Below are 26,977 nucleotides of genomic sequence, written 5' to 3' on the forward strand. Positions count from 1 at the left end.
TACACAGAGCTGTACAATTTAAGTGGGCAGTTAACATCGATAACAAATACACATTAATACAGAGGGACACATCAGGAGTTGAGACATTTTTTTTACATAATAAAATACACATAAAATATTTCACTACCAATAACATCCCACTTCTTACTAGCGTTCACTAGAATTACTAGCGGTGGGCACGGCCAGTATTTAGAATAGCGTTCAGGGTTTACGATCAAATCAGCGAAGAGGGATGTTTCAATTCTCAGCCACTTAACTGTGAGGGTAACAATGTTCTGTATGTATAATCCCATGTGCCGTGAATGTGTTTTCATGTCCTGGTCCATCATGTGCTCATTTAGGCTGAGAGGACACACATTACTTGCCCCGCGTGTTGTTCCCTGCCACCTCCACCTTGTATGCTTTATTTTGTAGTGAATGTAACAGTGATTGAGATGATGGGGTGAAATACACGGAAATGTTACGCTTTGTCCAGGTTACAGATAAAGAAGTTTATTGGATCCAGGTTTTGTCAGCGCTAACCTACATTACTGTAAACATTGGATTTTTTGTGTATATTTTTTACATGGGACATTCCCTTTAAAAGTTTAATATGGAAATACCCAATCATTTGCACACTCCAGCATTAAAAACTACAAAAAGATTTACATCTGTATTTATGAAACATAAATTATAGTCATCTTGACTGTGAACCTCCATATAATGACAAAGAATAGAATGAGGTTTTTTTTACTAACTTTCCTAGTTTAAAAATACATTATTGTACGCAGTTTTAAAAAAGGACATTTAAGTAATGAGCCATTGTTTTCAGCATAATAATTTCACTGCGACAATACACCACTTGTAGCCACACATTATAGCCATACCTGGGTTTTTGCCCCAATATCAAGGTCTCAGGATGAAGGGGCAGATTCTCAGGGTCCCACAGCCTGGGGCTGACTCCTTCCTATTCAAAACAGCAAAACCATCATGCAAGTCAGAAAATAATACAGAGGAAGAGTACTGAACAAGCCATTGATAAAGAATAATAATATCTTTATTTACAGGCAAGCTACTATTGCTATAATTATAGGTAGGTTTAAACACAGGCTGTAGAACTGGACTTTTATTCACCAAACCAGGTGATTAACTGTATTTGAATTCTCCTGGCCATACTTTCATCTACCTTCCTTATCTCCTCAGCCCCCCCATGCCACTGGAAACAATAATCTGAATTTTTTTATCGAATGGTTTCCAAATCCATTGGACTGCAGCTCACATCATTCTCAGGTAAGTATTGCCTGAAGACGATGAGTGTTGTAGTCCAGCAACTGCTGGAAGGCGTAGGGAGCCAAATAGCGCATCTGCTAATAGATTAATAGGTGAGAGTAATATAATCAATTGTTTCCGAATCAATGAGACTGAAATACAACCAAAAAAAGCGAAATCATGATTTTTTTTTATTTTTTTTAACAAATCTTCCAATATTGTTAAACCTATATCCTCTATGGCACCGACTTAAAGCATTTGACAAAACACAAGTACATTTCACAATAAGGTCCTTTTAAATTAGAAATTTGTAATGTATATTATGTACAGCCTTTATTTTTTTTTCTAAATTTAAAACATAGATGTTGTAATAGGTAGCGTACAGTCGTACAGTACATGTAAATTAAATGAGAACATGAAAGATATAATAGTTAAATACCTGATGGTGTTAAAAGCACTGTGTTGGTGATATTCAAGCTGTGTCGAGGTCTCCGGTTTCTGGATATTCTTTAGGGTCTGAGCCAAATGTGTTCCGTCAAAGAGCTTGCTTTCTTATCTCTCCCACCTAGGTCCAGACACTAGTTTCTTTGGTATGTTGTGGGAGGTCTTTGTTTTTCTTAATGACTGGATAGGGTAAGCATGGATTTGGTGGAAATAAATTATACTTTTCTGTGAACAGAAAAATACCCCATTCCAGCTATTTTTTTTCATTTATTTTTTTATATAACTATGCAACACATTTACTTCCATACAAAAAAATTTATATTTTTTTAAAAATTTAAAAGTTAATAAAGGTAAAAAAAAAAAAGATACTTGCTACAAGTTTAAAAATCTTTCACAGGGTTATAACGTAACCCATTGCAACCCCTATGGAGCAGAGGCCCTCCTTATATCTTAAAGAGCCCCCTGTACATTGCCCTTAAGATAGTGATATGATAATGGCTAGTCACTTAATGTATTTACCTATTAGCGATGTAAGGGCGTTATTTTTAAATGCTATTTGGTTGGTATGCGCTGAATTCTTGCTGAATTCCTGCTTTGTTTTGTGTATTTATTGGTCATTATTATTCTAGCAGCAACCCAGGAATCTGAATTTTTGGGTTGTGCGCTCCTCTGTTTTTGTGTATTATTTTGTGCTAAACGTAGGGGGATTGACCACAGGGTAACCTCGGTTGCTCCTGGGCAAATGGGGAGCCACTAGGGACCAAAGCGAGAACTTTAAGGTTTTGTTTGCTCACTGTGGCTACTTTATACTTCCCAGGTGTCTCACTGGGCTAAATATTATTTTTTGTGGGAGACTGTCCTTTATCATTAATACCGAATTTTTCCTTTTTGTCTAGACCGTAAGCTTGGTTGAGCAGGGTCCACCTCACCATTTGTGTCCGTGAGTCCAGATGCACTGCTGGATATGATGGTTTGAGATATTACCTTTTTGGTATAGAACAGGACTGTTTTTACACCCTTTATCAATATTTGTGATAAAGACATTGTCAGAACAGAAAATCCCTTTCCCTTATTTAGAGTCCCTGAGAGTAAATCTCATGGGTGTAAGTGAAAAGAGCAATGATGAAATTGTTACATTATAACCAGGGATCAGCTCCAGACCTTCAGATTCCGAGAATCTGCCAATTCCACCATGAGTAAAAACCCTGAGAAATGAGGTCAAATTATTTCAGTTCCCAGGTATGCCATGATATGTCGTCATTATTTGTTTTTACAGAAGAAATAGAGCTAATCGTGACAAATGACTGTGCTGAGGAGACACATTCCGGTGACCCTCATCTTGTGTCTAGAATGATAAGCAAATAGGTGAGGGTATTTTTTTATTTATTAAAAAGGTTTCTGGTGGGAAGTCTCCACTCTGCAGCCATTATGTGAAGGTGAAAAAAACCCCTGAAAAACCTTGAAGATAAAGACTCTCCGTGTAAACACCATGAACATTGTTGACCACAAGTGCAGACTCTCCATACTTCCCAGACCTTCCTAGACACATGCAGAACAGACACACTCACACTTTAAATAATACATATAAAGATTAAGGATTTTAAAACAAGATATTGGGGGAGGCTGAGGATGCCTGAGCAATGACAGGGAAATCCTGGTCTTAAATGGGTTCATCGTGGTAATAAATGAGTGTGTATCTCTAGATTGTAAGCTCATTTGAGCAGGGCCCTCCTCACCTGTTGTTTCTGTTAGTCAAACTGATATGTTATGTACTTCTTATGTCCTGTCTACCGATTGTACAGCGCTATGGAGTATGACAGCACTATATAAAACAGATTATGGGAAGAATAACTATAGAAAATAGAACTTTAATACTTTACTGATTTGGCTACAATGAAGAAACTTTTCTATTCACTAAAGACAACTTCACTATGGTTCTAGTGGACTTGGAGTGAGTTGGGCAGATGATAGGAATGTATATATTCACAAAGTCAGTTTCAGTCGAATTTTGCATTTACATTGAAAAGGAGTACCAAGTTGACCAATATTCTACATTTAGAAAATGTGGAAAAAATAAACATTTACGAGGATAGTGTATTCGCCACAGACTCTCTCTCATTCAAACACAGTCTGGCAATGGAATTACATTAGACAGTGGAAATTTTAGAAAAAGAAGGGATTTAATTAGACGTAGGTCTAACACGTAGGTTAAGTGTATTTTAGAAACTGCAGGGTAATGTTTATACAGCTGACGTTTTATTTTCTCTTAATTAATGTAAAGTTATTTTTAGTCTCCTTAATTATTTTTTTCTTCTTTATTTAAAAACCTAATTTACTGGGGAGGTGACTTGTAGGGGAGTCTATTCAATCAGTCATTTTTTTTCCTTATCATAATGAGCTATACTCCACCTATGAGACATTTATTACTGCAGAGGAAAGCATTTAAAAGTCTGTACTTTTTTAACCCCTTAAGGACAATGGGCAGTCCCTAAACCCATTGAAAACAATGCATTTTGAGCCTGTACATGTACGGGCTTTGTCATTAAGGGGTTAAAAATGTGGTTACATATTGTTTGGAGATTTATTTCTATGAGAAACTACAAGGAAAACATACATTTTTATTCTAATAACCTTGGAGTTGCCCCGATGAGTACAAAGGATTAGCCCATTGCACTTCTATTTGTTGCCGCTAGTGCAAAAATAGCTTTATTTTATTTATGTGTCCTGAAGGTATTTTCACGACCTGTCATGGTTCGTTGGTGAAAAGGTCACCTAGCAAACCACGGCTTAATTATTGGAGTTGGGAGTACATAGATGCCAAAATAGAAAGGAATGAAGTGGAACAGATTTTAGGTTTAGTCAGCCCTTGTCTATGTAGCTAGAAAGTACAATGTGAACTCGCTTCACTTTTCGTTAAATAAGTTTTGCTTTAAGGCGCTTGCTGACAAGGCTATATGTTTTAGAATCTACTGGTGGGTAAAATGTTATGGCAGAGAAGTTAATGCAACATTAGAGTGACTGGCAAGTGAAGTTAAATAAACTTATATCAATGTGGACATGTCTAAGACTAAGACACGCACACAATCAACTTCTTGAGTTCTTACCCATGTTTACATTAGCTCCATCATCCACATACAGCTTACCCAACTTTAGAGCATTACACAGGGTTGGCAGTGCAGGAGCCTCGTTAGATCTCATTAGTGCAGGATATGATCTACTCCGGATCATGCGAGAGACTCTTTAACATAACCTGGCTATCGATTTTGTATGCTTATGATGGGTCAAAGCCCTTTTGCCAATATGGACATGTGTAAGACTAGACACATCTATAGACTAATCATTTTTATTGTGGTTATAGGCAATTAAGTGTTGTAGGCTTTCCTTTAAGGATATGACGATTCATATTCCTGACCCAGCCAGCCACTTGAAAATTACCTTGAGCGTTATAAGAAAAAATAATAAAACTTGCTAAATATTTAGCATATTTCCTTAATTGTCATATTTAATATTCAACCACAAAACGAAATCCAAAGATGTCGGATAATTTGCTCATATAGAATCATTCTCATATCGAAAGCAAGGTGCTTGGGTGTTGGGTAGCACAGAGATTTATCTTAATCTGGCTTGTGCCTTTGATACTCTCTTGCTCCCATAGTCAAAGGAGGGCAGGCCTCTGGAATGTTAAGGATGAGCCGCACATTCTTAAATGACAGGAAGAGATAAGCAGAGTCTGAGATTAAACATTTGTGGGACATGGTACCAGGTTTTTGAGTCTCCAACATGAAATTCCAGGAGTCCGCTGAATAGCCAGGTGCATTCTGAAACTCCATAAAAATATTTATCAGGCTTTCTCATAAGCGAATAATAATTCCTTACACAAATGATAGACTACAGTCATCCAGGCCGGTTATTCCAAGCTAACACGGATATTTGGTGGGAATATTATTTCCCTGTTGTGCTTTGTTGGTTGGCATGTTGTTCCAAAGGGTGGTAGGTAGCAGCATGCCTTGCATTCCCTACTGTAGTTTTTCTTCCAGATATTACGTATTTTTGTAAAATATACTAATGTATTGTTTTCTGCTTATTAAGAAAACAAGCAATATTCGAGATTAACGATCTTTAGCTCTATAGCTGAAAGGATCCAATCCCTTACCAGCTACAAGATGAAAAGCAGTGAATATATTCTCGCTTTGAAGTTCTCATTTGTTCTGGAATGGAAAAGAATTGTAAAAATAGTTTCTGAGTAGGGTCTTCTGTCCCCATATATGTTTCCCCATATAGATTGTCACCATCTTTTGTATGAACATGTCTGGGTCTATCTAAATGAATTCTGATAATTATAAAAAAAAAGAAAGGAAGATATTTAACCATGAAAATATCCCAAAAATCTGGAATCCACCAATATTGTAATCCTTTGAGGTCTATATACACTGGGATTTAGCAGTCAGGAAGTTGGTTCCAGTTTTATGACCCCTGTGAACATGCATATAAAAAAGTACAGGGAAAAGGATTTTAAAAAAAACATGGCATGAGCAGCGTCATGTTCCAATCTTCCATGTTACAACTGAAATATTCATCTCTGGCTTTTTTCACTTGCCATCCCTGTTAAAAAAATAAGACTCCCTCGCTTAATGCATGCATACCATTCATGGTGTTGGGACTACTCTGCTGTTAAGTTAAGGTTGTGAAACACTTGACAAATATTTAGTCAATGTTATTGTGCAAATGTGGAGACACTACTCAAGATTATAGGAACCTTCTAATAATGACCATCAATTGCAAAATCAGATGTAAATAAAAATACCAATGTTATTTTACGAGTGATTAGTTGTACTTTGCGGTATTTCAATTTGTTTGCTCTGTGTACAAATTGAAAGCCACTAGATTAGTTTCCTGCCAGTGACCGCCCAGGCACACAAGAACCTGCTGAGGATGAATCACCTTTGTTTGTATGTTGGCCCTACAAGCCGGGCAGGAGAGTCGCCTTGGTTCCAGTTTGTGCTGCTTTATGGTTGTCTTCAGCACCAAAAATCCCCAATACTTAAAGGAATAATATTAAGTCTACATGAAACATTTTGGTTTTCATGGGGAAAACTGAACTATATAATTGGGTAAAATGCTCACTTTCCTCTGTGTGGAGTGACCTCCTCCTAAAACTTCTATCCCTGGAACTTATTAAGGCTTAATGTAAGGTATATTTCAAAAGGATTCAATTAAATCCTTCTGAACCTAAATTAGCGTTGACTGTGGTTTAAAATGAAGATTCAACTGCCTAACCAAATCCTTCATTGGCTTTGCGTGTTAATACACCGTGATCACAAAGACCACTGCATTGAAATCAATGGAAAACAACCCCTACTAAGTAATTACCATGGTGCGCAGAATATTAGCGTGACATTTTTACACATACATTCCAGACCATAAAAAATGTTCCAGACATAATAAAGAAAGCTGAAGTAAGCAACCCACATATGTGCAGATGGGCAAACGAGTGCACCAGTGGCAATTTAACGCTTTCAATACCAACGCAACGAGTGGAGAAAAAATAAGCTACAATGTTACCTGTATGCTAAAGTACATACAGCTAAATATGTCACTTCAATACTGGCTCCTGCTGGGGACAGAGCAGAGTACAGGATATAACTGTAACGGCAGAATTATCAGAATATACTTTCCCACTAGTATCGCTGCCAATAGTGCATTTGTTCTTCCGAAGATTGGGCACCTCGATAGAGGTGAGACATGACTATTTAGGCATATAATCTGATACCCCAACAAATAAACCCCTTAAACAACAACAGGGCACTGTGATGCGGGTTATGGGAATTCGCTTCAGCTTTATTTAACTTCTCCAAGACAGCATTAATGTGAGAAAACATAATCATCATGAACTTCCGGCTGCCAAGCCTTAGCAGGTCAGAAAGTTCCTACTCACTAATGACCAACAGTCTCCGCACGAGGGGTGCCTGAATTTATTAATATTGCCCAAACAAAGGACTGGCTAAGAAACACAAAGTCGAGAACAGGCAGCAAAAAATCACAAATATACTTGTCAATTAATAACCATAATTGGGTTGCCCAGTGGGTTTCTTTGATTCTGCTTCACTGCTCAAGGTAAGTCATGGCGCATCAGCAACACCCCGAGTTAATACAAAGTTGGAGTGCTTTGCAAATTATTTAAAGAAGGAGAACCACTGGCACGACCCTTCAGGCAGTTGCGGCCTCTTCATTAATGGTCCAATGGTCTGTGGGTGTTTTTATTGTGTAGGGTGTATTTTGTATAGTATGTTGTGTAACTGCACACAACGCTCACTAACTCTAGTGTCCTGGAGTGGGATCCTGGGTACTTATTAAGTATACTGATTCCCACCTCCATGGGTAGTGATTTTTACTCCTTGTGTTCAGCTCTTGTAGTCTCTGGTCTTGGTTTATAGCTCCCTGAAGAGACTGCACCATAGGTGTAGAGAGGAAGAAATATCTGTGCCTCGTCTTCTGCTTCTTCTTGTTTTACCCTGGGGATCTCTTGATCTCCTTTACTGCCTCTTACTGAGAAATATGAACATTTATAGGAGAGGGGTGGTAAGATTTATGAGGTCTGTTGATGCTTAGTAGCTTTCAATAGCAAATGCATCAAATATTTGAAGGACAGAATTTTCCTTTTGATTTCCCAGGTTACTTGCAGTTCCTTTTTAGCACTGCTGAGAAATGTAATTATTTATGTATCTTTTTACTTTATAAATACAATATGACTCATTGTGATAGAAGTGTTGCTCATGGACCGACCACAACAGCTTTACTTTGCAATGATAAAGCATTTCTCAGCTTTGAGGTTTGTTAGCTGCTTAAACATGAGAGTTCTGCCTTACCCACAAGATCCACACCACCGGTTAATGGTTAACTCGCAAGTGGTTAGTCATTACTGATTCATACAGGCCAACTACGACTAATTAGCAGTGTGAATGCCATGTCCACTGAATGGAAGAGATGTCAGCATCATGCTTAGAAAATGTAGTATGACAAAACAATCGGACAGGGGAGATAGTATGAACAGAATGATGAGAAGGGGTGAAAAAAACAACGATTTTTGGCCATGTTATTTCATATACACTAGACTTAAATATTTATACAAAATAATACTTTGGTGAAAATTATCATTCTGGTATTGAAACATTTTGATATAAAAAGAAAATTATAATATTATAGTTTAAGTAATAAAACTTACTCTGTTACGGATACAGGATGTAAGTAAGATTCTCAACAAGAACTAAAAACTACCGGTATTTTGGCTACTGGTTGTCATGTGATTTCTCCATTACGTTTTAGGGATTTAAGTATATCCGCTTATGTTTTATATTCATTATCATATTACCACAGGTCTCTGAATCATTGCATTTACACAAACTTTATTTTTTTACTTTACACTATGTTACTGGCTGTAAGTGTACCAATATAATATCTCAAACAAGACAAACTATGTGTTCATCCTTAAGCCACGTACCTTTATTGTTCCTTTCTTCTTTTCTTTCTTATAAATATCCTACTATAAACCATAGGAAGTTTAATTAAGTTTAATTGGTGACACTGCTAATTTTGTTAAAAAAAAATTCAATATATTTTATTTCATGAGCCATATAATATATCACTGGTCATCATTTCCTTAAATCCTATAACCTTGTGGGTACCAGTGGTTTTTATGTACACTTAAACAATTATGTAAAAATATTTATGACACTGAAAAAAAGCACTAAACAACAGCAATCATGCTAAAAAACCCCAAAACAGGCTTACGTCTATATATTAGTGACACACACCCTTGTCAAATAATAAACACACTTGAAAAATTAAGTAAAATCTGCAATTCATTGTAATTCATAAAAAAATATTGTTTTTAATATAGTGGATGTTCATTTAAGTATTTATAAGTGTTTAAACCTATACTTTGGCTAAATTGTGTTCCGTTATTGCCAAATTGATACAGTGTGATGGCTTTAACTTTTATTTTAACAAACTGAGAGATTAGAGTTGCCATCAATATTGCCTATAAAAGCTCCAGTATGGTTATTAAGTTGAACATTCGTCAAAATTTTATAACCTACTAATGGGCACTTGAGCTATTGACGTGAAGAGGTATAAAATCTTCTGATCCAGTTTGGTATTTTCTGAAGTGCAATTTAGCAGAATTGTAAATAGATCTGTTCACAATGTAATGGATCAGAGAACTAATGAACTTAATGAGTTTAAGAGTAAAATAAACCCTTACAAACCCCTGAGAATCAAAAAATACACAAAACAATAATCCCCACAGCATATTCAAACTGAGATTCACTCACTGACTGGTTATTAATATTGTCCCATATATAATACAGTCTAGTATCTCACGTAATAACCTGGAATACCCTCAAAGAATTGGTTTCTTTAAAATGTCCATTATCCCGCAAGCTAAATATTTTACAGTTCATTCCAATACATTAAACTTGAAGTTAATGATTCTTATTGTGTTCATTCCTGTCCTCCAGTAAGCTTATGGAAAAGGTCTTCATCCAAAGTTTCGTTCTGGTCCTTGGATCGTGTGGATAAGAAAATATAGCCTCCTATGTACTCGTGAACAATTTTGCAGTTTGCGCTTAGACATTTAAAAGCGATGGTTATGTTTGGATCAAAGTCGACAGTGACCTGAAAAACAAGGAAAATAATAAAAAACAAACTCTATTTCTATCAGCCTTGTTTCAGAATAACAGCAAACCATAGTAAACCATAGCGCAGTTTGCAAATGAGCACATACATGCGGTAAATAAGCAACATACAAGCAGAAGAAAACTCTTAGGCTTCTAACAAACAATAATTCTAATATACTGTATAAGCATATACATATATGTGTCTGGACAGAAGCTCAGGGCTGTGTGGAGAGAATGGTATACAACTTAGAATGGGTTATGGATAAGCAGAGAAACCGAAGGGTTATGAGAGTAAATTTGAGTGTCTAATAAGATATTTGGGGAACATATTGATTAATAAGGATGAATACATGAAGTATACGGGCGTTAAAGAACAAAAGTAATCATGTAAAAGGAAGAATGAAGGTAATGGAGATAATTGTGGAAGGCCTAAAGGAGGAGAAGACAATGTGAGATGGCCATTGTGGACATAAAAACATTCAACTGAACTTCAAACGGACTGACAGCCTCTTAGCGATTACTCCTACCTGCTGCATTTCCCAGTGCACATTCCACTGCTTCATACTGGAGTATCTCCATGTGGTAATTGGGTCTCCAGTTGCAATGTCTATTCTTATCAGCCTGTTGTAGGACACTCCAACAATATCATCTTTTTTGCTACCGAAAAACCTGTTTAACAATTAGACACAAATATATAAAACTACCGTATTTGTAACATTTTAAAAATAACTCAAACATGCAAGAGGCTTTTTCTGTTTCTACGCCAATAACATATCAGTGCCTGGTTTTGTGTCACATGAGAATTAAGTGTCCCTCGTCCAAATTGTGAATGAGACATTTACTTGATTAAGGCATTTTTAGAAAAAGTTTCAGAATTAACTTTCATTCAACAGTACTTGGAATGATATTTCGAATGTTGCATTGAGTTACACAAGTATTAAATTGAACAGAGTAGGTGGGATAGAACCTTTAAAGTACCGTATTGGCTCGGATATAGGCCGCCCCCGTATATAGGCCGCACCCTAAAAGTTTGATGCTTTTTTAAAGAAAAAGTTTTTTTCTTTAAAAAAGCACCAAAAAAACATACTGCCACTCTGTCTCCCCCCCGAGATATGCTGCCACTCCCCCCCGAGATATGCTGCCACTGTCCTCCCACCCCGAGATATGCTGCCACTGCCCCCCCCGAGATATGCTGCCACTGTCCTCCTCCTCCCCCTCCGAGATATGCTGCCACTGTCCCCCCCCCCGAGATATGCTACCACTGTCCTCCTCTCCCCCCGATGTGCCGGCACCGGAAGTTGTATACGCGTATTTGCGTAGATGTCCCCCACCGGCCCCGCAAGACACCCGGGAGTCTGCTCTGGTAAGTCTTGGGGGCAGAGGTAAAACGCATCGTGCGGACGGTCACCGGCTGCGGCGATGCGGGTAAACAACCTCCGCTTAGACAACCTCCCGTGCCGGCACCCCCCCCCGTGGAAAGTGCTGGCAGGGGAGGCTGTCTGAGCGTATCGGGGAGTAGGATGCAGGTCCCCTGCACCGCTGCGGGGGATCTGTATCTTAACCCCGCTGCGTCGGACGCTAGACCCCGAATATAGGCCGCACCCCCACTTTAAAGACTTAAAGTGGGGGGGGAAAGTGCGGCCTATATTCGAGCCAATACGGTACATTTCAGTTAAAAAACCTATAACTATAACAGGTACTTTTCCTTATTTGTTAGTTGTAAAAAGCCAGCCAACTTGACAATCTGAATATATACTGGTGTGTGTATATATATATATATATATATATATATATATATACATCATTTTTATCATTTAACAAAATGCAAAGTGAGTAGACAAAAGCAAAATTAAATCAATATTTGGCACGACCATGCTTTGCCTTCAAAACGGGATCAATTCTTTTAGGTACACTTGCACACAGTTTTTTAAGGAACTCGGCAGGTAGGTTGTTCCAAACATCTTGGAGAACCAACCACAGTTATTCTGTGTATTTAGGCCGCCTCAGTTGCTTCTCGCTCTTCATGTAATTCCAGACAGACGATGATGTTTATGATGTTGAGATCAGGGCTCTCTGGGGCCATACTATCACTTATAGGACTCCTTGTTCTTCTTTACTCTGAAGATCGTTCTCAATGACTTTGTGCTTGAGTCGTCGCCACGCAATCAGATGCCTTCCTGATGGTATGACATGATGGATAAGTATCTGCCTGTATTCCTCAGCATTGAGGAATCCATTAACTCTGAAATCCCCAACTCCATTTGCAGAAATGCAGCCTCAAGCTTGCAAGGAACCTTTGTCATGAGTCACTGTTGACTGAAAACGCTCTTTTTTTCCAACGGCCATCAGTCATTCAGCGAACAAACTAACTTCTGCTACAGCCATATATTTTACAGTCCAGAGCACCCGCTGCCTTTTTTCTTCTCCCCAGTTTCCGTGTTTTCGTGACTAGTTGAGTCACACGGTCTTTCCAAGTTGAATATATGGCTTTTTTGGCCATAAGTCTTCATTAAAGACAACTATAGATCAGACTTCTGTAGAATGCAGTAGTGTCCATTTTTGTGCTTCTTCAAAGAGCTCGGACAGAACATCTGGAAACCCCTGTCTGCCGTGAAATTTCAGAAACGTTTTATTCCTCCTACACACCTTCAGTTAATAATTGTGTTTAACCTACATATTAAATTGATCCTTAGCACTTCTTTGATATAATTGTTTAAACATACACCTACAAAATCCCTTTGTGCAGGTGTAAGGCAAAGGGTGGTCACACCAAATACTGATTTCTCTTCTAGACCCTGATAACCAAATCTGACTGTCCCATATAATAAAGTGCAGCAGAATCCGTTTTGCAGTAGTTATTAGAATAGTTACCTTACAAGATAGTAGGCCAAGCCAAACTCGGGCAGAGACTGCCACGCTTGGATGAATCTTAATTTTGCTTCAATGAGAGGTATTTGCGCAATATTCTGTTGCACTTCCAGAATGCGAGACGCCAACTGTAAAAGTAATTAGGAGCAATCATTTTGTGTTAAATATTAATTTTTCAAAGAAAGAATTGATAACAATCTCTATAATCAGAAACATTTTAATGAAATAATTGAAATGTTAAAATGTTCATTCCATCTCGATCTCCCACTAGCAATTAACTTACTATATTAACAATGACACGACCGCCTAAAGCAAACGGTAAGTAGCGATATGGCCACCATCTTTTTGTCTTGTGGATGAGTGATTTTGATTAGTAGACTATTACAGATGTTGTTTGTGTTGCATTTTTTTCACTTCCATTATGCACATTGCAGTTAAACTTATATACCTGTTTGGTTTTATATTTCTTTGCATATTTTGGTGAAACAAAGCACTCTGGTTTCATGTCCACAGTTTCAATGTCAGAGGGTACTTGAGAACTATTATTTCTGTTCTTCATCCTCAAAAATGAAAGAATGCTCTGCACTTCAGGTCGATATGAACTGTCTGCCATAGTCTTTCCTTTTGATGCCAGCATGCAGGCAGCCATCCACTTTGCATACTGTGTTTCCTGCGTTTAATAAAATACAAAATACCTCGTAAATTTATATTTTATGCACCAATACATGTTAAAAATAAGTTTGCATTATTTGTTTTGTGTGCATCCAATATTCACTACAATATAAAGTTACAACCAGCCTAGAAGAAGATATTGGATTGGTAGAACATATTGGCCTGGAATATTTCTAACCATCAGGCAAAGTAAACAGACTACCTTTATGTAAAGTTTACTTTAAAATAAAATGTTAACACTAAAAAGTGATTTTGGTGATTTTGAACCTTTCTGTGCCATCAGGGGAGATCAGAAGATCAGCCCAACCGGCCCATGGTCCCAATGGTGGACAGTGGGGTAAATAACCAGGACAGTGAGATCCTCTCCTCCGCGGCCTCGTGCATAGATAGGAGGGTATGTGCATGCTACAGGAGCTATTGTTCTGTAAAAAGTGTAATCTCTTGGATTGATATGGCAATATTAATTTTTGCAATCCACGGAACAATCTGACCTAAGAGAAAGCAGTAAAACGACATTAAGTTGTAAATTCCTGTGATTATATCAGCCAGGCAAATACACAGAATAAATCTTCACATACTATATACACATCATGGGAGCTTCTTTGTGGAACAGCTAGAGAGTTACCTTTGCTGTAAGGCAACCATTGCACAAATACACCTATACTATACTTAAATACTTTTAATATACTTATTCTTTTCCGCCCAAGTTTTTTTCAAATAACAATTGCCAAATCCAAAGGATAAATCAAAGCCTCACTTAAATAAATGGCCAAACACTGAATGGGTGTTATGAACAGTGTAAATGATTTTATACTTACATTATCACATCTTAAGTATAATTCATTCATTCCTTCTGCAGAAGGTATTAATAATTTAATTCCAAATTTCCTCTGTGCCACATTTACATCTGGTACCATTTCACATCCTGAAACAAATAGTAACAACTTTGTAAGTCACTTCATTTTTCAAAATCAGCAATTCGTAAATGTATAAATATTTGTATATGTGTGCTTGCATATATATATATATATATATATATATATATATATATATATATATAACATATATATCTAACATATATATCTAACATATATATCTAACACTCAATCTAACAGCACTTACACATACATGCTCATATATGATATATATATATATATATATTTTTATTATATATATTTATATATATATTTATTATATATATACAGTATTGGCTCGGATATAGGCCGCCCCCGTATATAGGCCGCACCCTAAAAGTTTGGTGCTTTTTTAAAGAAATTTTTTTTTAATAGACATGCTTGCACTCTGTCTCCCCCCCTGAGATATGCTGCCACTCTCCCCCACCCGAGATATCCTGCCAGTCTCCCCCACCCGAGATATGCTTCCACTCTGTCCCCCCCGAGATATGCTGCCACTGTCCCCCCCCGAGATATGCTGCCACTCTCCCCCACCCAAGATATGCTGCCACTCTCCCCCACCCGAGATATGCTGCCACTCTGTCCCCCGAGATATGCTGCCACTGTCCCCCCCGAGATATGCTGCCACTGTCCTCCTCCTCCTCCCCCCGAGAAATGCTGCCACTATCCTCCTCCTCCTCCCCCCCGAGAAATGCTGCCACTCTGTCCCCCCTGAGATATGCTGCCACTGTCCCCCCCCCCAGATATGCTGCCACTCTACCCCCCCCCCCGACTTACCAGAGCAGACTCCCGGGTGTCTTGCGGGGCCGGCGGGGCCCGTATACAACTTCCGGTGCCGGGACTCAGCGGATGTGCCGGCACCGGAAGTTGTATAGGCGTATTGTGTAGATGTCCCCCGCCGGCCCCGCAAGACACCCGGGAGTCTGCTCTGGTAAGTCTTGGGGGCAGAGGTAAAACGCATCGTGCGGACGTTCACCGCTGTCGGTGAACGTCTGCACGATGCGCTTAGACAATCTCCCGTGCCAGCACTCCCCCCCGTGGAAAGTGCCGGCAGGGGAGGCTGTCTCAGCATATCGGAGAGTAGGATGCAGGTCCCCTGCACCGCTGCGGGGGATCTGTATCGTAACCCTGCTGTCTGTCCGGCGCCCCGGAACTGCATGTCCCGGGCGTCAGGTGCTAGACCCCGAATATAGGCCGCACCCCCACTTTAAAGACTTAAAGTGGGGGAAAAAAGCCTATATTCGAGCCAATATGGTATATATATATATTTTTTTTATTTTTTTTCAAAATCACCAATTCGTAAATGTATAAATATTTGTATATGTGTGCATGCATATATAGATATATATATATATATAACATATATATCTAACACTCGATCTAACAGCACTTACACATACATGCTCATATATATGTTATATATATATGTTATATATATATATAACATATATGAGCATGTATGTGTAAGTGCTGTTAGATCGAGTGTGTGTGTTTGAATGAGTGTTTACGTGTGTTATTGAGTATGAGTGTATGTGTTAGCATATGTTTGTGTGCCATTGTGTATGTTGGAGGGGGGGCAAGGGGCAATGATGGCACAAAGAAGATGGCACAGATAAGATGTTTGAGGGCAAATATGGTACAGGCAGGCTGTTTGGGGGCATAGGAAGTACTCATAAACTGTTCGGGGGCAAAGGTGGCACTGTGGGACATGTTACTTGGTGAAGTTTGGGGGCAATTTTCGCACTGGGGCCCTGTGCCTTATAGTTACATCCCCATCAGGCATTCACCTTGTTTGCCAGCCCAGGCATTGTGGTGCATTTAGAGAAAAGGCTATTTCTATACCTCATGCTTGTATTATTATGGACTCTTCAATGTGGTAATACTATGGGCTCTCCCATGTCAGTACTCTCTTGCTGATAATCTAATGGGCCATCCCCTATAGCCGCAGATCTGTTGGAAATCAACAAAAGTAATTCTAATGGCTTCTTGTGAAGATAAGTAACTTAGAAGTAGTTCCTTTATTTGATGTATGCAAATATACATACATAAAGCAGATGCGTGGTAACGTTATCTTAAACAATCATTTCTACATTTTTATTGCTGCCGAGGATTACGTTTTGGCCATTCTTCACCAAGCATGTCATACATATTGCATGTTCATCTAGATAATCTTGTGGTATTTACCTTTTGATCAGAACAAGATACCACTATATTTATAGCCAGTAAAATAGCCCCCATAAGCACAGTAAAGACACCTTCCTGAAACCCCTTGAAAACGAATAGTAATCCATTCAGTCCCACTGTGTTCCGGACACCCCCTTACGAAAAAATTACTGCAGTTTTTCTGAAGTAATACTGCAGTTTTTTGGACATGAAAAAACTGCAATACTGCACTTTTACTGCACATTTACTGCAGTTTTACTGCATTTGTATTTCACTGTACTGCAGTTTTACGGAAGTACAAATGCAATAAAGCTGCGGTACATTGAAGTAGAACTGTAGGTTTGCAATATAAAAAAAAAGTGCAGCAAATGTGCAGTAAAACTGCAGTACAGTGAAGTACAAATGCAGTAAAACTGCAGTAAATGTGCAGTAATACTGCAGTAAAAGTGCAGTATTGCAGTTTTTTCATGTCCAAAAAACTGCAGTATTACTTCAGAAAAACTGCAGTAATTTTTTCGTAAGGGCCGGAATATACATTTTCTTACCTCTAAGATTCAGCTTCTCGACGGGTTCCCCATGTGCAGATTCGTTATTTTTGAAGTATGATATTGATGTATCTTTAAAAACAAACCAATATTTCTTGTAAGCTTTTAATGCTAGCTTTTTTGGCCTGAAAGGTAAAAATAAATCTTTAATCAGTTATGTCATTCAAAGATTAAACAAAAACCAAACCTTTTACACAATGAGCTTACTGATAAATGCTTTATATTTGCGTGGCTGGACCACACCTAGGTATCCGCTGGGCATTTTCTCCTTGTGTTTAGCAGGTAGATAGCTTTTTAATTAGATTTTATGAATTACAACTTACAACTATGTCATTACGCTTCACCAAACAATATTTCATATTTTTTAATATAAATAAAACAAAAGTTTCCTTGCTGTATTTCCAGCTCCCTCGACCCCTTAAAACGTACCCCAAAGGATCTGAAAAGCAGTGCTTTCCTGCTACTGATTGCCTGATTCAAACACACACACACACGCACATACATACATACATAAATACATATATATATATTTATGTTTATATATATATATATATATATATACTGTATTAGTAAAATCACACCTAATTGTTCCCGTGCAGTGTTGTCATGGATACGGCAGAGCCTGGCAAAATAAGGTTTTACAAAAGAGACAAAACTCTCAATCTTATATAAAAGCATATGATAACTTTATTAGAACATACACTATTTTTGTATGTTTAAGAAATTACTTTTACACACATGGACACTGTGCCAGTAACTTTGTGCCACACAAATACATGTCAGTTTGTATGGCCCACCATGTCATTTGCTTACCTAAAGAGTTTGAGGTTATCTGCAAGTTTTGGTATGTCTGTAATATCCTCCTAGAAAGAAAAATATATCACAGATACATTATTTTTTGTGACACACAATTCCTTGGTTCCACGGGCCTAAAATTTTATGTCGGCAATAGCGGGTTAAATGCCATCTGTCTGTGTCTTAAGGGATACGTTATGAAGTTTGTGTAGGGCTTATGAGACAGGGATCCTTGAGATAATCTTCCTGCACTTTTGCTTTGTTGTCATGTCAGGATCTAATCACAGCCCATAAGGCCAGAAGCACACCACTTGGTTTCAAGGGCTACAATGTAATCAGTTATTCTACAAAGCGGAATACACCTGAAAATAAAGGGGTCAGACTGAAAGTAGAAATCACACCTTTGTAGCCTAGCCTTTACTAGGTTTTATTCTTGATTATTTTGTTTTAAATTGGGAACAAATAGCAAAAAGCAAATCTCTACCAAGGCAGACATTAGCCACCAGTTTCTCCGCATAATGCAAAGTTAATAAGTGTGATAAAATGTTTAACCTGCTATTCAAATATATACAATATTAACCCTAAAAGGTTTTGTTAATTTCTTATAGATCAGTGGTACTCAAACTACGGTCCTTGGAACCCCAGGACCATTCAAAGTGGTACATAGGCAAGAACAAGAGATATGAGCAAAGTGGAGATAATAACTGTGGCCCAAAATATGTTTAGGAGACACCGTGTCCTATACAACACACGTTCAGCAAAAAGGAGTGACAGAAAACCCATGTCATGGCGTGAATGCTTCCCAAAGTCTATATGTGGAACAGAAAAAGCTCATGATAGTTGCTCAAAAAACTTAAAATCAAAGCAGCAAAGGAGAGATTTACCCCTCTATATTCCAATCCCCTGCCCGCCTCTTCTCTGTAAGAGAAAGAACATTTGCCTTTAGATAAAAAATGGCTGCGTATGCAAAATCCAAATTATAGTGCAAGGGCAGCTTGTTACCTAGACTCTTAAACTTGCTTTTAAGTTTTTAAGCGTTTTGACAGAAAAGGTATAATAGATATAAATCTTTTAGAAATGTATTCCCAGGCCCGATAGCTTTGATAAGCACTGTTCTAGATTTTATGCTGATATCACTATATTTGGCTACTGCGCGTAAAATTTTATTAATAATTTAGAGCGGAGAAGACAGATGAGCCTGTGCATGATGTCCCAAGGTTCAGTCTCTAAATGAAATCTGGAAAGATTTGTTGTTTCTTATTATAATGCATATTATTCAACTCATTTTTATTTATCTCTGGCGTGTTTTATGTATCACAAATGCCACTGAAATCCCTGAAAAGGCAGAAGTCTCTATGAAATCTAACACCAAACAGATGACTTTGTATTAATAATTTCATACCTTTCTAAATAATGCACCAACAGGCTCATCAATACATGTACGAGAAAAACAAACATGATAGGAACATATTAAACATAACCGCACATAGTAAATCAGATCCGGAGTTAATTAGCGTATGCCATTTTCAGTCCTGTTCGGTGCCAGGCCCTCCGGCAGATAAATACTCACCAGTACCCTCTCTCTTTTTCCTCCTTCCAAAGCCACCTCTAACTTGGATAGCGCAGCATCTATTTCATCCGCTTCTCCGTCCGTGGTCAACTCAAAGGCTTCAGCTGATGACGATAACTTGCTTATGTGATACTACATTTGGACACACAACATGTTACCCTTATGTTTACAGGATGTGTAAATTATATTAAATATTAAGATTACAGATGTGCATGCGGTTTATTCACTAATTGTAGGTGAGTTGCATATTAACAGTGAATTATAAAGACCACCCGCGGGTTCTCTTGTATAAATGGCCGATTCATCCCATCATAATGTACCATATAGTTAATATAGTTAATATAGTTACCATTAATTTGAGCAAATGCTTATTTCTGTATTTAAATCATGGATTTTGCCAGGGAATAATCCCAACACAGACCACAAAAATCTTCATGTGTACCCCAAACTACGCAATACTCTAAAGGAATGAAGAGGACTATCTTCCACAAGCAACATACCAAAATCAGAAATGAAAAGGTAGAAATGATAACGTTATTACAGACTTACCTGTAATGCTGCAAACATTAGCATCTCCTCTTCAGTGCAGTCAATTTCCCCCAACAAGATACCCCACCGTGCTTGCTCAAACAATTGGTTTATCCGAACGGCATCATACTATGAAGTGAAAATATATTATTAAAAGCTGTTTGCGATCACAATAGTGCTATAACAAGAAAAGCGCCAAAAAAATCTTTCAGGCATCCTGGCGGTTATAGAAAAAGCCTTTACAGTGATAATATATAATATCACGGTTCTGTAATTTGGTAATTTGTAATTTGGTATAAACCATCCATATAATTGATGTATCCTTGACTTTCCTCTTTGTACATAGTAATAGGACATATTAGCATTTTACTATGAACAATTACTAATTTTGTAACTATTAAAAGGATAGCTAAATTACATCAATGTCCAATTCAAGAGCACTACCGCTATTAAGAATTTAAAGAACTAATTCACAACCAGCTGGTTTGAAACTTTTGAGAAACACGGGCAGTGGGTCTTTACCTTTGGGTTGAGATCAAAGAATGAGTAGTATTTAAATCTTAGGTAGAGTTGATCATCCTCCTGGATACCTTGTTCCATCAGAGACCTAGATGAGTCCAACCATCTGCAAGAATCACATGCAAAAATGAGCCTGTGCTCCAGCAGTACATGTGCCGTGTGTGCTTTTGGTCGACCACATTCAGTAGGCTGATTTGCTGTTGTGTCCCAGCTAGCTGAAATGTGCAAATTATGCAAACTTACCCTGAATTTAGTTTTGCTTTATCCAGCAGCGTCCGTGGTTGATACATTTGAGCGAGTATTTCAGGGGAACAGTTTGGCTGGCTCACTGCTAACATGTTGCAATTTTGTTCTGCTAGTGGACTATCCGTGAACCAAGTTATTGTGGAAGAAACTGGGGTGCCATTGACTGGGTCATACATGGGAGTCATGGTCTTGCTGTATAGCCCAGGGCTTGCTGCATGAGATGACAAGTTAAAACATAAAACATAAAAAAGTGTATAATAACATTCTTAATTGATTATATATATATCACTATATTTCCCCAATGACATATTTTCTCCTAATCCTCGTTATTTTTACCGCAGAGGTTATTATAAACAATGAAACTGTGCCCACCCAACCGCACCATGCTCATGGCCATTATTTTATCTTCATACCATGTATCTAGTTTGACTGGATGGTTTGACTTAATGTTCTTGATTGTACTACATGGGGACAGTGCTGAAATCAGTTATATACATTACAGACCAGATTTACAAAAAGTGTTTCCGGTACCAATTGTTAAATGCTGAAGTTGGTAAGAAGGTTCTGTTGGTCTGCTTGGTGATTTCTCCACTTTTAAGACTGTCCCAAAATTCCTCATTTTGCTAAGGCCATATCTGCCGCATCTCGTTTTGGTCATGTAGATTGGTATAACATTATGTGCGGAATTATTATTACTCATAGAATGGAGATCAGAAACCAATGACAATTATATTCCCTTCATCCCATCCCTGACATCAAAGTAGACATTAGAGAAAAATGTTACATTAGCAACATGTAATATTTAGCAATGTTATTATCTGTCAATACTATGTTTATACCTAATGATCCTGAGTTATTTTGAGGGTTGTCCAGGTTAATAATCTCATCTAACACCGTTTCTTTACTGTCCTTTTTCTTTTTCTTTTTTACATAATCTTCCATGGGCCTCAACAATGATAACTCTTCTGGTCTCCTAATATCTAAAAAAGATACCGTGAGTGTTATCAACAGCCATGCACAAACACAAAACACTAAAAGAAAATACAGAATTAGGAACAAAAGTTATTTTTTTCCCCATTAAATAATTATTTAAGGGATACATTAATTTATAAATGTAATTTAAAAGAGACAACTAGTATAAAATAAAAATCTTACAGCACATCTGGTCCCATGTTTGCAAATGAAATAATAAATTTTGGACACATGAATAATTTTCATTTTATAATACAAATAAACATCATAGTAATTATGAGCTTTTAAATGCATTTATTAGTTTCAGTAATAATCTTAACTTTTTTTGGAGTGTTTATCATTTTGTAATGGATCCAATGCAAAGTCAACTGGCTTCTCAACAACAATAACATAAAATATTTCAGATATGCCCAAATTAGGAGCAAAACTTGAATTCGGTATAACAGGCCTTGCACAGTCTTGTTTTACATAGCTAGAAATATATATGAATTACTCAATGAAATCCTGTTGAGAATCTCTCTGCATTGTTTTAGGATAGAGGCATTCATTCCATATTTGTTTTGAATGAAGATCATGTTCTCAGTAGTACAATGAGCATCATTTTATTAAAACAATAAGCCTTTCTATGTCCGTGTCCACAGGCAATATTATGTGAATTACAGCTGGATGTCTCCGCTATTAGCGTAGAATTAATTTCACTTTCTGCTGCTACTATGCGTTCTTCTATTTGTGATAGGAGGATCGGTAACTATGAAGGTACAAATATTATCAGTATGTTATTTTAAGATATGAGATTAACAAGGTTCACTGCTCACGCTGTTCTCTTCTAATGGCCCATGTGTATAAAACAAAGAAAACATTTTTTTTTAACAGTTTAAAGGCAGAAGCCTTTTCTTTCATGTCGGAAAAATGTAAAATATAATCTTAACTGGAGAAGCAATCTATTTAAAATATTTAAAGCAGTATGAATCCAAATATGCAATATATATTCTTTGTGGAGACGGTTAAGTAATGACATCATAGCCCTGTACTCTGAGTCATCAAGTGTCTAGACCTGCAGGGGGCAGAAGAAGAGACATCTTTGTCCATACCGGCAGTGATCTCCCTCTCCTCGAGAAGGGGGTTGTAAGGGTACAGTAGGGCTACAACATTTCTAGTTACTCCAGTATTGCTGTTTTTTTTTTTAAATATCTTTATTTGCCTATTTTTTGTTGTAGTGAGTGTGTTCTCCAAAAATAGTACATTGCAAAAGATGTTAGAAATGTAATGCTTTGGTGAACTTTCAAACTAAAAAAACCTCTGGATTTCATGAGAATCCCGCTTATGAAAGGGAGTCTCTTTGGAACACGATTTCATATTTAACATTTAGCCACGTATTAGGAAAGAGGTTAACCGTATTCCAGAAGTTCTTCATGCCCAGTAAAAGTCCTTCAAGAGCCAAGTGCTTTAAAACATTTATATTGGAGCATTTTACATAATGAATACAATTAATTTAAGAAAAGATTTTGATTTATCATATTACTTACTTAATATTTTGCAGATCTCTATTACAGCTTTCAGCACAAGGGCGGAAAAGCTAACCTTTAACCTCACGGTTTTCATGTTTGGTAACCGGAGACGTAATAGTTTGTGCTGAGGTGTGAAAAGCAGTTTAGCGTCGGCCTGTACGCCATACTTGTCTAACGTCCAGTGTGTTTTCAGCAGCCAGCAGTTTTTCTGCTCCCACCAAAGGCCATAGTCTGACCAATCCCTGGCGATCCCTAAAAATTAAAAGTGAGCATTTTTAATATACTCGCTGGTAGGAGAACCATTTCAACACACATAACGGCAAGAAAATATAATACAAAACCACAGCTCCCAAGATCATTACCCGGCCATGGTGATTTGTGGCCATATGTTCGCACATATACAATATAACAATAATCCTAGAGGGTGTAAAGTAGGTAACACAATGCTAGCATAGGGAGAAAGAAATGAATGTAATATGGAGACAGAGAAAAAATAAAACAGTACTAAACATTACTAAACAGTACTAAAATAGAGATACAATGTCCAATTGCATTAAAACATAAAAAATCACAGTGCAACCACAATACCCACCAATAACATGTCCCTATAAATTAATTAAAACTTTTTTTTGGAAAATTAATTTTTTATTAGTTTGCTAAAATGCAATTTATGCTACATACATAAGTAATCTCTAGCAGTATAAACAGTCTAGTCTTAGAGCTGCGGTGGCTATATGATTATCCCATGCGTGTTTTAATGAGTCCCACTTCTGCTGGGAGGTTCTTCCACATATGTACCACCCTCTCAGTAAACTTAAACTTCCTTGCGTCAAAACCTCTGTCCTTCTAGTTTTAGATCATGACCTCTTGTTCCTCAGTTTCTCCTCCTTTGAAATAAACCCCTTATTGTATTCAAACATTTCTATCACATCGCTTCTCTCTCTCTTTTCTCTTCCAAGGTATATGTATTTATTTGCATAATACAGAAGAATGCATTATATAACAGGTGCGAGATGGAAAGATGCAGCAATAAGTTGTATGTCCTTTCCACACACCTGGGTAGAGTATGAATGACAAGCTCTCGGTTCATTTCCTTTGGTGCCTAAGGCCTGGAGTGAGATTATGTAGCTTTGGCTCACATACAGCAGAGACTGAGTATCAGACAAGTTTCCATTGTGTCAAAGACTTTACCTTAAGGCCATCCATTCAATATATACAAAACAATAACCAAAATACTTCTGCATTCCGGAACTAAGACAACATAAGTATGCCCAACTAAAAATGGCAAACCCTTCATAGAAGTAGCAGATATGTGTGATGGAGGACTTTATTGAAATTTTGCTAAATTATATTCTTGATTGTAAACTTGTTTGAGCAGGGCCAAGGAGGGGCCTCCTTATGTTATGTTTCTGTAAATCCAAATTGTTATGTGCAATTCACAATGTCCCGTTTTCCCATTGTACAGTTCCGTGGAATAAGAAGGGGACATACCTAGACATTTTGGACAATGCTATGCTGCAGACTTTGTGTGAACAGTATGACTGTGTCCGAGCGCACAAACCAAGGCCCATAAAGACATGGTTGGATGAGTTTAATATGGATGAACTTGACAGACCCGCACAGAGCCCTGACCTCAACCCCATCGAACACCATTGGAATGAACTGGAATGGAGTGCCTGACCCTAAAAAACGCTCTAGAAGCCTTCCCAGAAGAGTGGAAGCTGTTATAGCTGCACAGGGGGACCAACTACATAATAATGTCTATGTATTTAGAATGCAATGTCATAAAAGTCCTTGTTGGCGTAATGGTCAGGTGTCCAAATACTTTTGTCCATATAGTGTATTTCAATAAATAAAAATAGTAAATGATTTATCTACAGAGTCATTCCTTTATTTGACATAATAGAGTCATAAGCATATAATCATCTCAAAAAGTAAGAGACAGAGAGAAACATTGGGGTTTGTAGGCAGCTATGTATGTTGGCCTAGGCATAGGGTGGCAGGTCACGAGGGGTGGCCGCCTCTCTGCCACAATACTGGCGGACAGGATGCCCCACCTGGGCGATCTGATCCTCCTCTGTGCAGCTGCTCAATGGACTGGTTAAAAGGAAGATCTCTGGCACAGCCTTTACAGGGTGCACTACAAGGCGCTGCACAGCTTTAAGACATGGAGCACCGGGATATGGCGTTGTATCCAAGTGCTTTGCAGCAAGGACGCTGCCATGCAGGGGGTAGCTTGGAGCTCACACCTGCGTTATGCCAAGGGCAGTGCCAGATGTAAATACCTTGCTATTTGCAGAAGAGTTGCAATTTCATTATTGAGTTGCAATTTCATTATTTCATGCCCCAGCATGGTTCTCTTGCTGGATGAGTTTAGGCAGCTCCATATAAAACAGCATTATAGCAAATACATTTCTTTAAAGTCAAATTACAGATTCAACAATTTATTATAGTATTTGGTAGCGTGCATATTGTGCATTATGTGTATGACCCCAGTAAACAGTGGTTGGGGGAGCTGAGAATGGATGGGATTTAGTTATGTTCTGAAAACTTCAAAAACATCAAGTAACAGTTTAGCACAAATACGTTGCAAAGTCATTATGAATAATCAGCGTATCGCAACCTGGCATGGGGCTTCTCACTCTTACATCATATGCATAGCTGAAAGTATTAAAACATAACTACTGTACAGCACTCTATCTTCTCAACAGTACAGCTATATGCAGTCAAAGAACAATAAGGGAATTTAACCAGAATATTACTTTTCCATTTAGTTTGGAAAAAAAAATTATATTTTCCATTCGGTAAACTTACCTATTACCTGTGACAAGGGGGAGACATTATTTGGCCACATACATTATTGAATCAGACAGAATAAAGTATGAGGTCCACCTACCAATTTGTTCTACAAGTTTGAACATAACGCCGCCAATATGAAGATCTCCTGATACTCGAATGGTAACTTCTTCATTCTTCTCCTCATTTGGTTGATCAATGGCAACACGAAGTTCCCAAGAAGCTGTTCCAAGAGCAGCAGTGTGGATCATCTTTGAAAAGTTCTACAGAACAATAAAAAAAACCACTTTAGATAATTATACAGAAATGTGCCCTATGCTATTGTAGAAGCAACAAAATCTGACATGCATGATGTGTTTAAATATTATGTACCTCTGAAAAAAGAGGGCAATCAATTAGTTAGACATGACTGGGGTACTTGGCGACTGTGGCACCTGGGGCAGTTTCCCCGATTCCCACATGGAAGTAAAGGCTATAATTAGTTGCATTATTTGGTACATTTACACCTAAATAA

General features: G+C 37.8%; 1 protein-coding gene across 1 annotated transcript; it reads right to left on the reverse strand.

Annotated features, from left to right (window-relative positions):
• Positions 1 to 10,191: 10,191 nt before the first annotated feature.
• LOC149303202 (fermitin family homolog 1-like) lies at positions 10,192 to 26,714 on the reverse strand. The gene is made up of 14 exons (XM_089481510.1): positions 26,564 to 26,714; positions 23,686 to 23,919; positions 22,027 to 22,167; positions 21,185 to 21,398; positions 20,945 to 21,047; positions 20,444 to 20,551; positions 19,895 to 20,026; positions 18,343 to 18,392; positions 17,530 to 17,654; positions 14,726 to 14,832; positions 13,684 to 13,905; positions 13,239 to 13,363; positions 10,895 to 11,036; positions 10,192 to 10,365 (listed from the first exon to the last, which is right to left on the reverse strand). The coding sequence occupies exons 1-14, from the start codon at positions 26,712 to 26,714 to the stop codon at positions 10,192 to 10,194; spliced, it is 2,028 nt and encodes a 675-aa protein (XP_089337636.1).
• Between the last annotated feature and the right edge of the window lie 263 nt (positions 26,715 to 26,977).

The sequence above is a fragment of the Sceloporus occidentalis genome, unplaced genomic scaffold (genome assembly GCF_023333645.1).
Source record: "Sceloporus occidentalis isolate IW3139 unplaced genomic scaffold, rSceOcc1.0.p SCAF_15, whole genome shotgun sequence".
Lineage (NCBI taxonomy): Eukaryota > Metazoa > Chordata > Lepidosauria > Squamata > Phrynosomatidae > Sceloporus > Sceloporus occidentalis.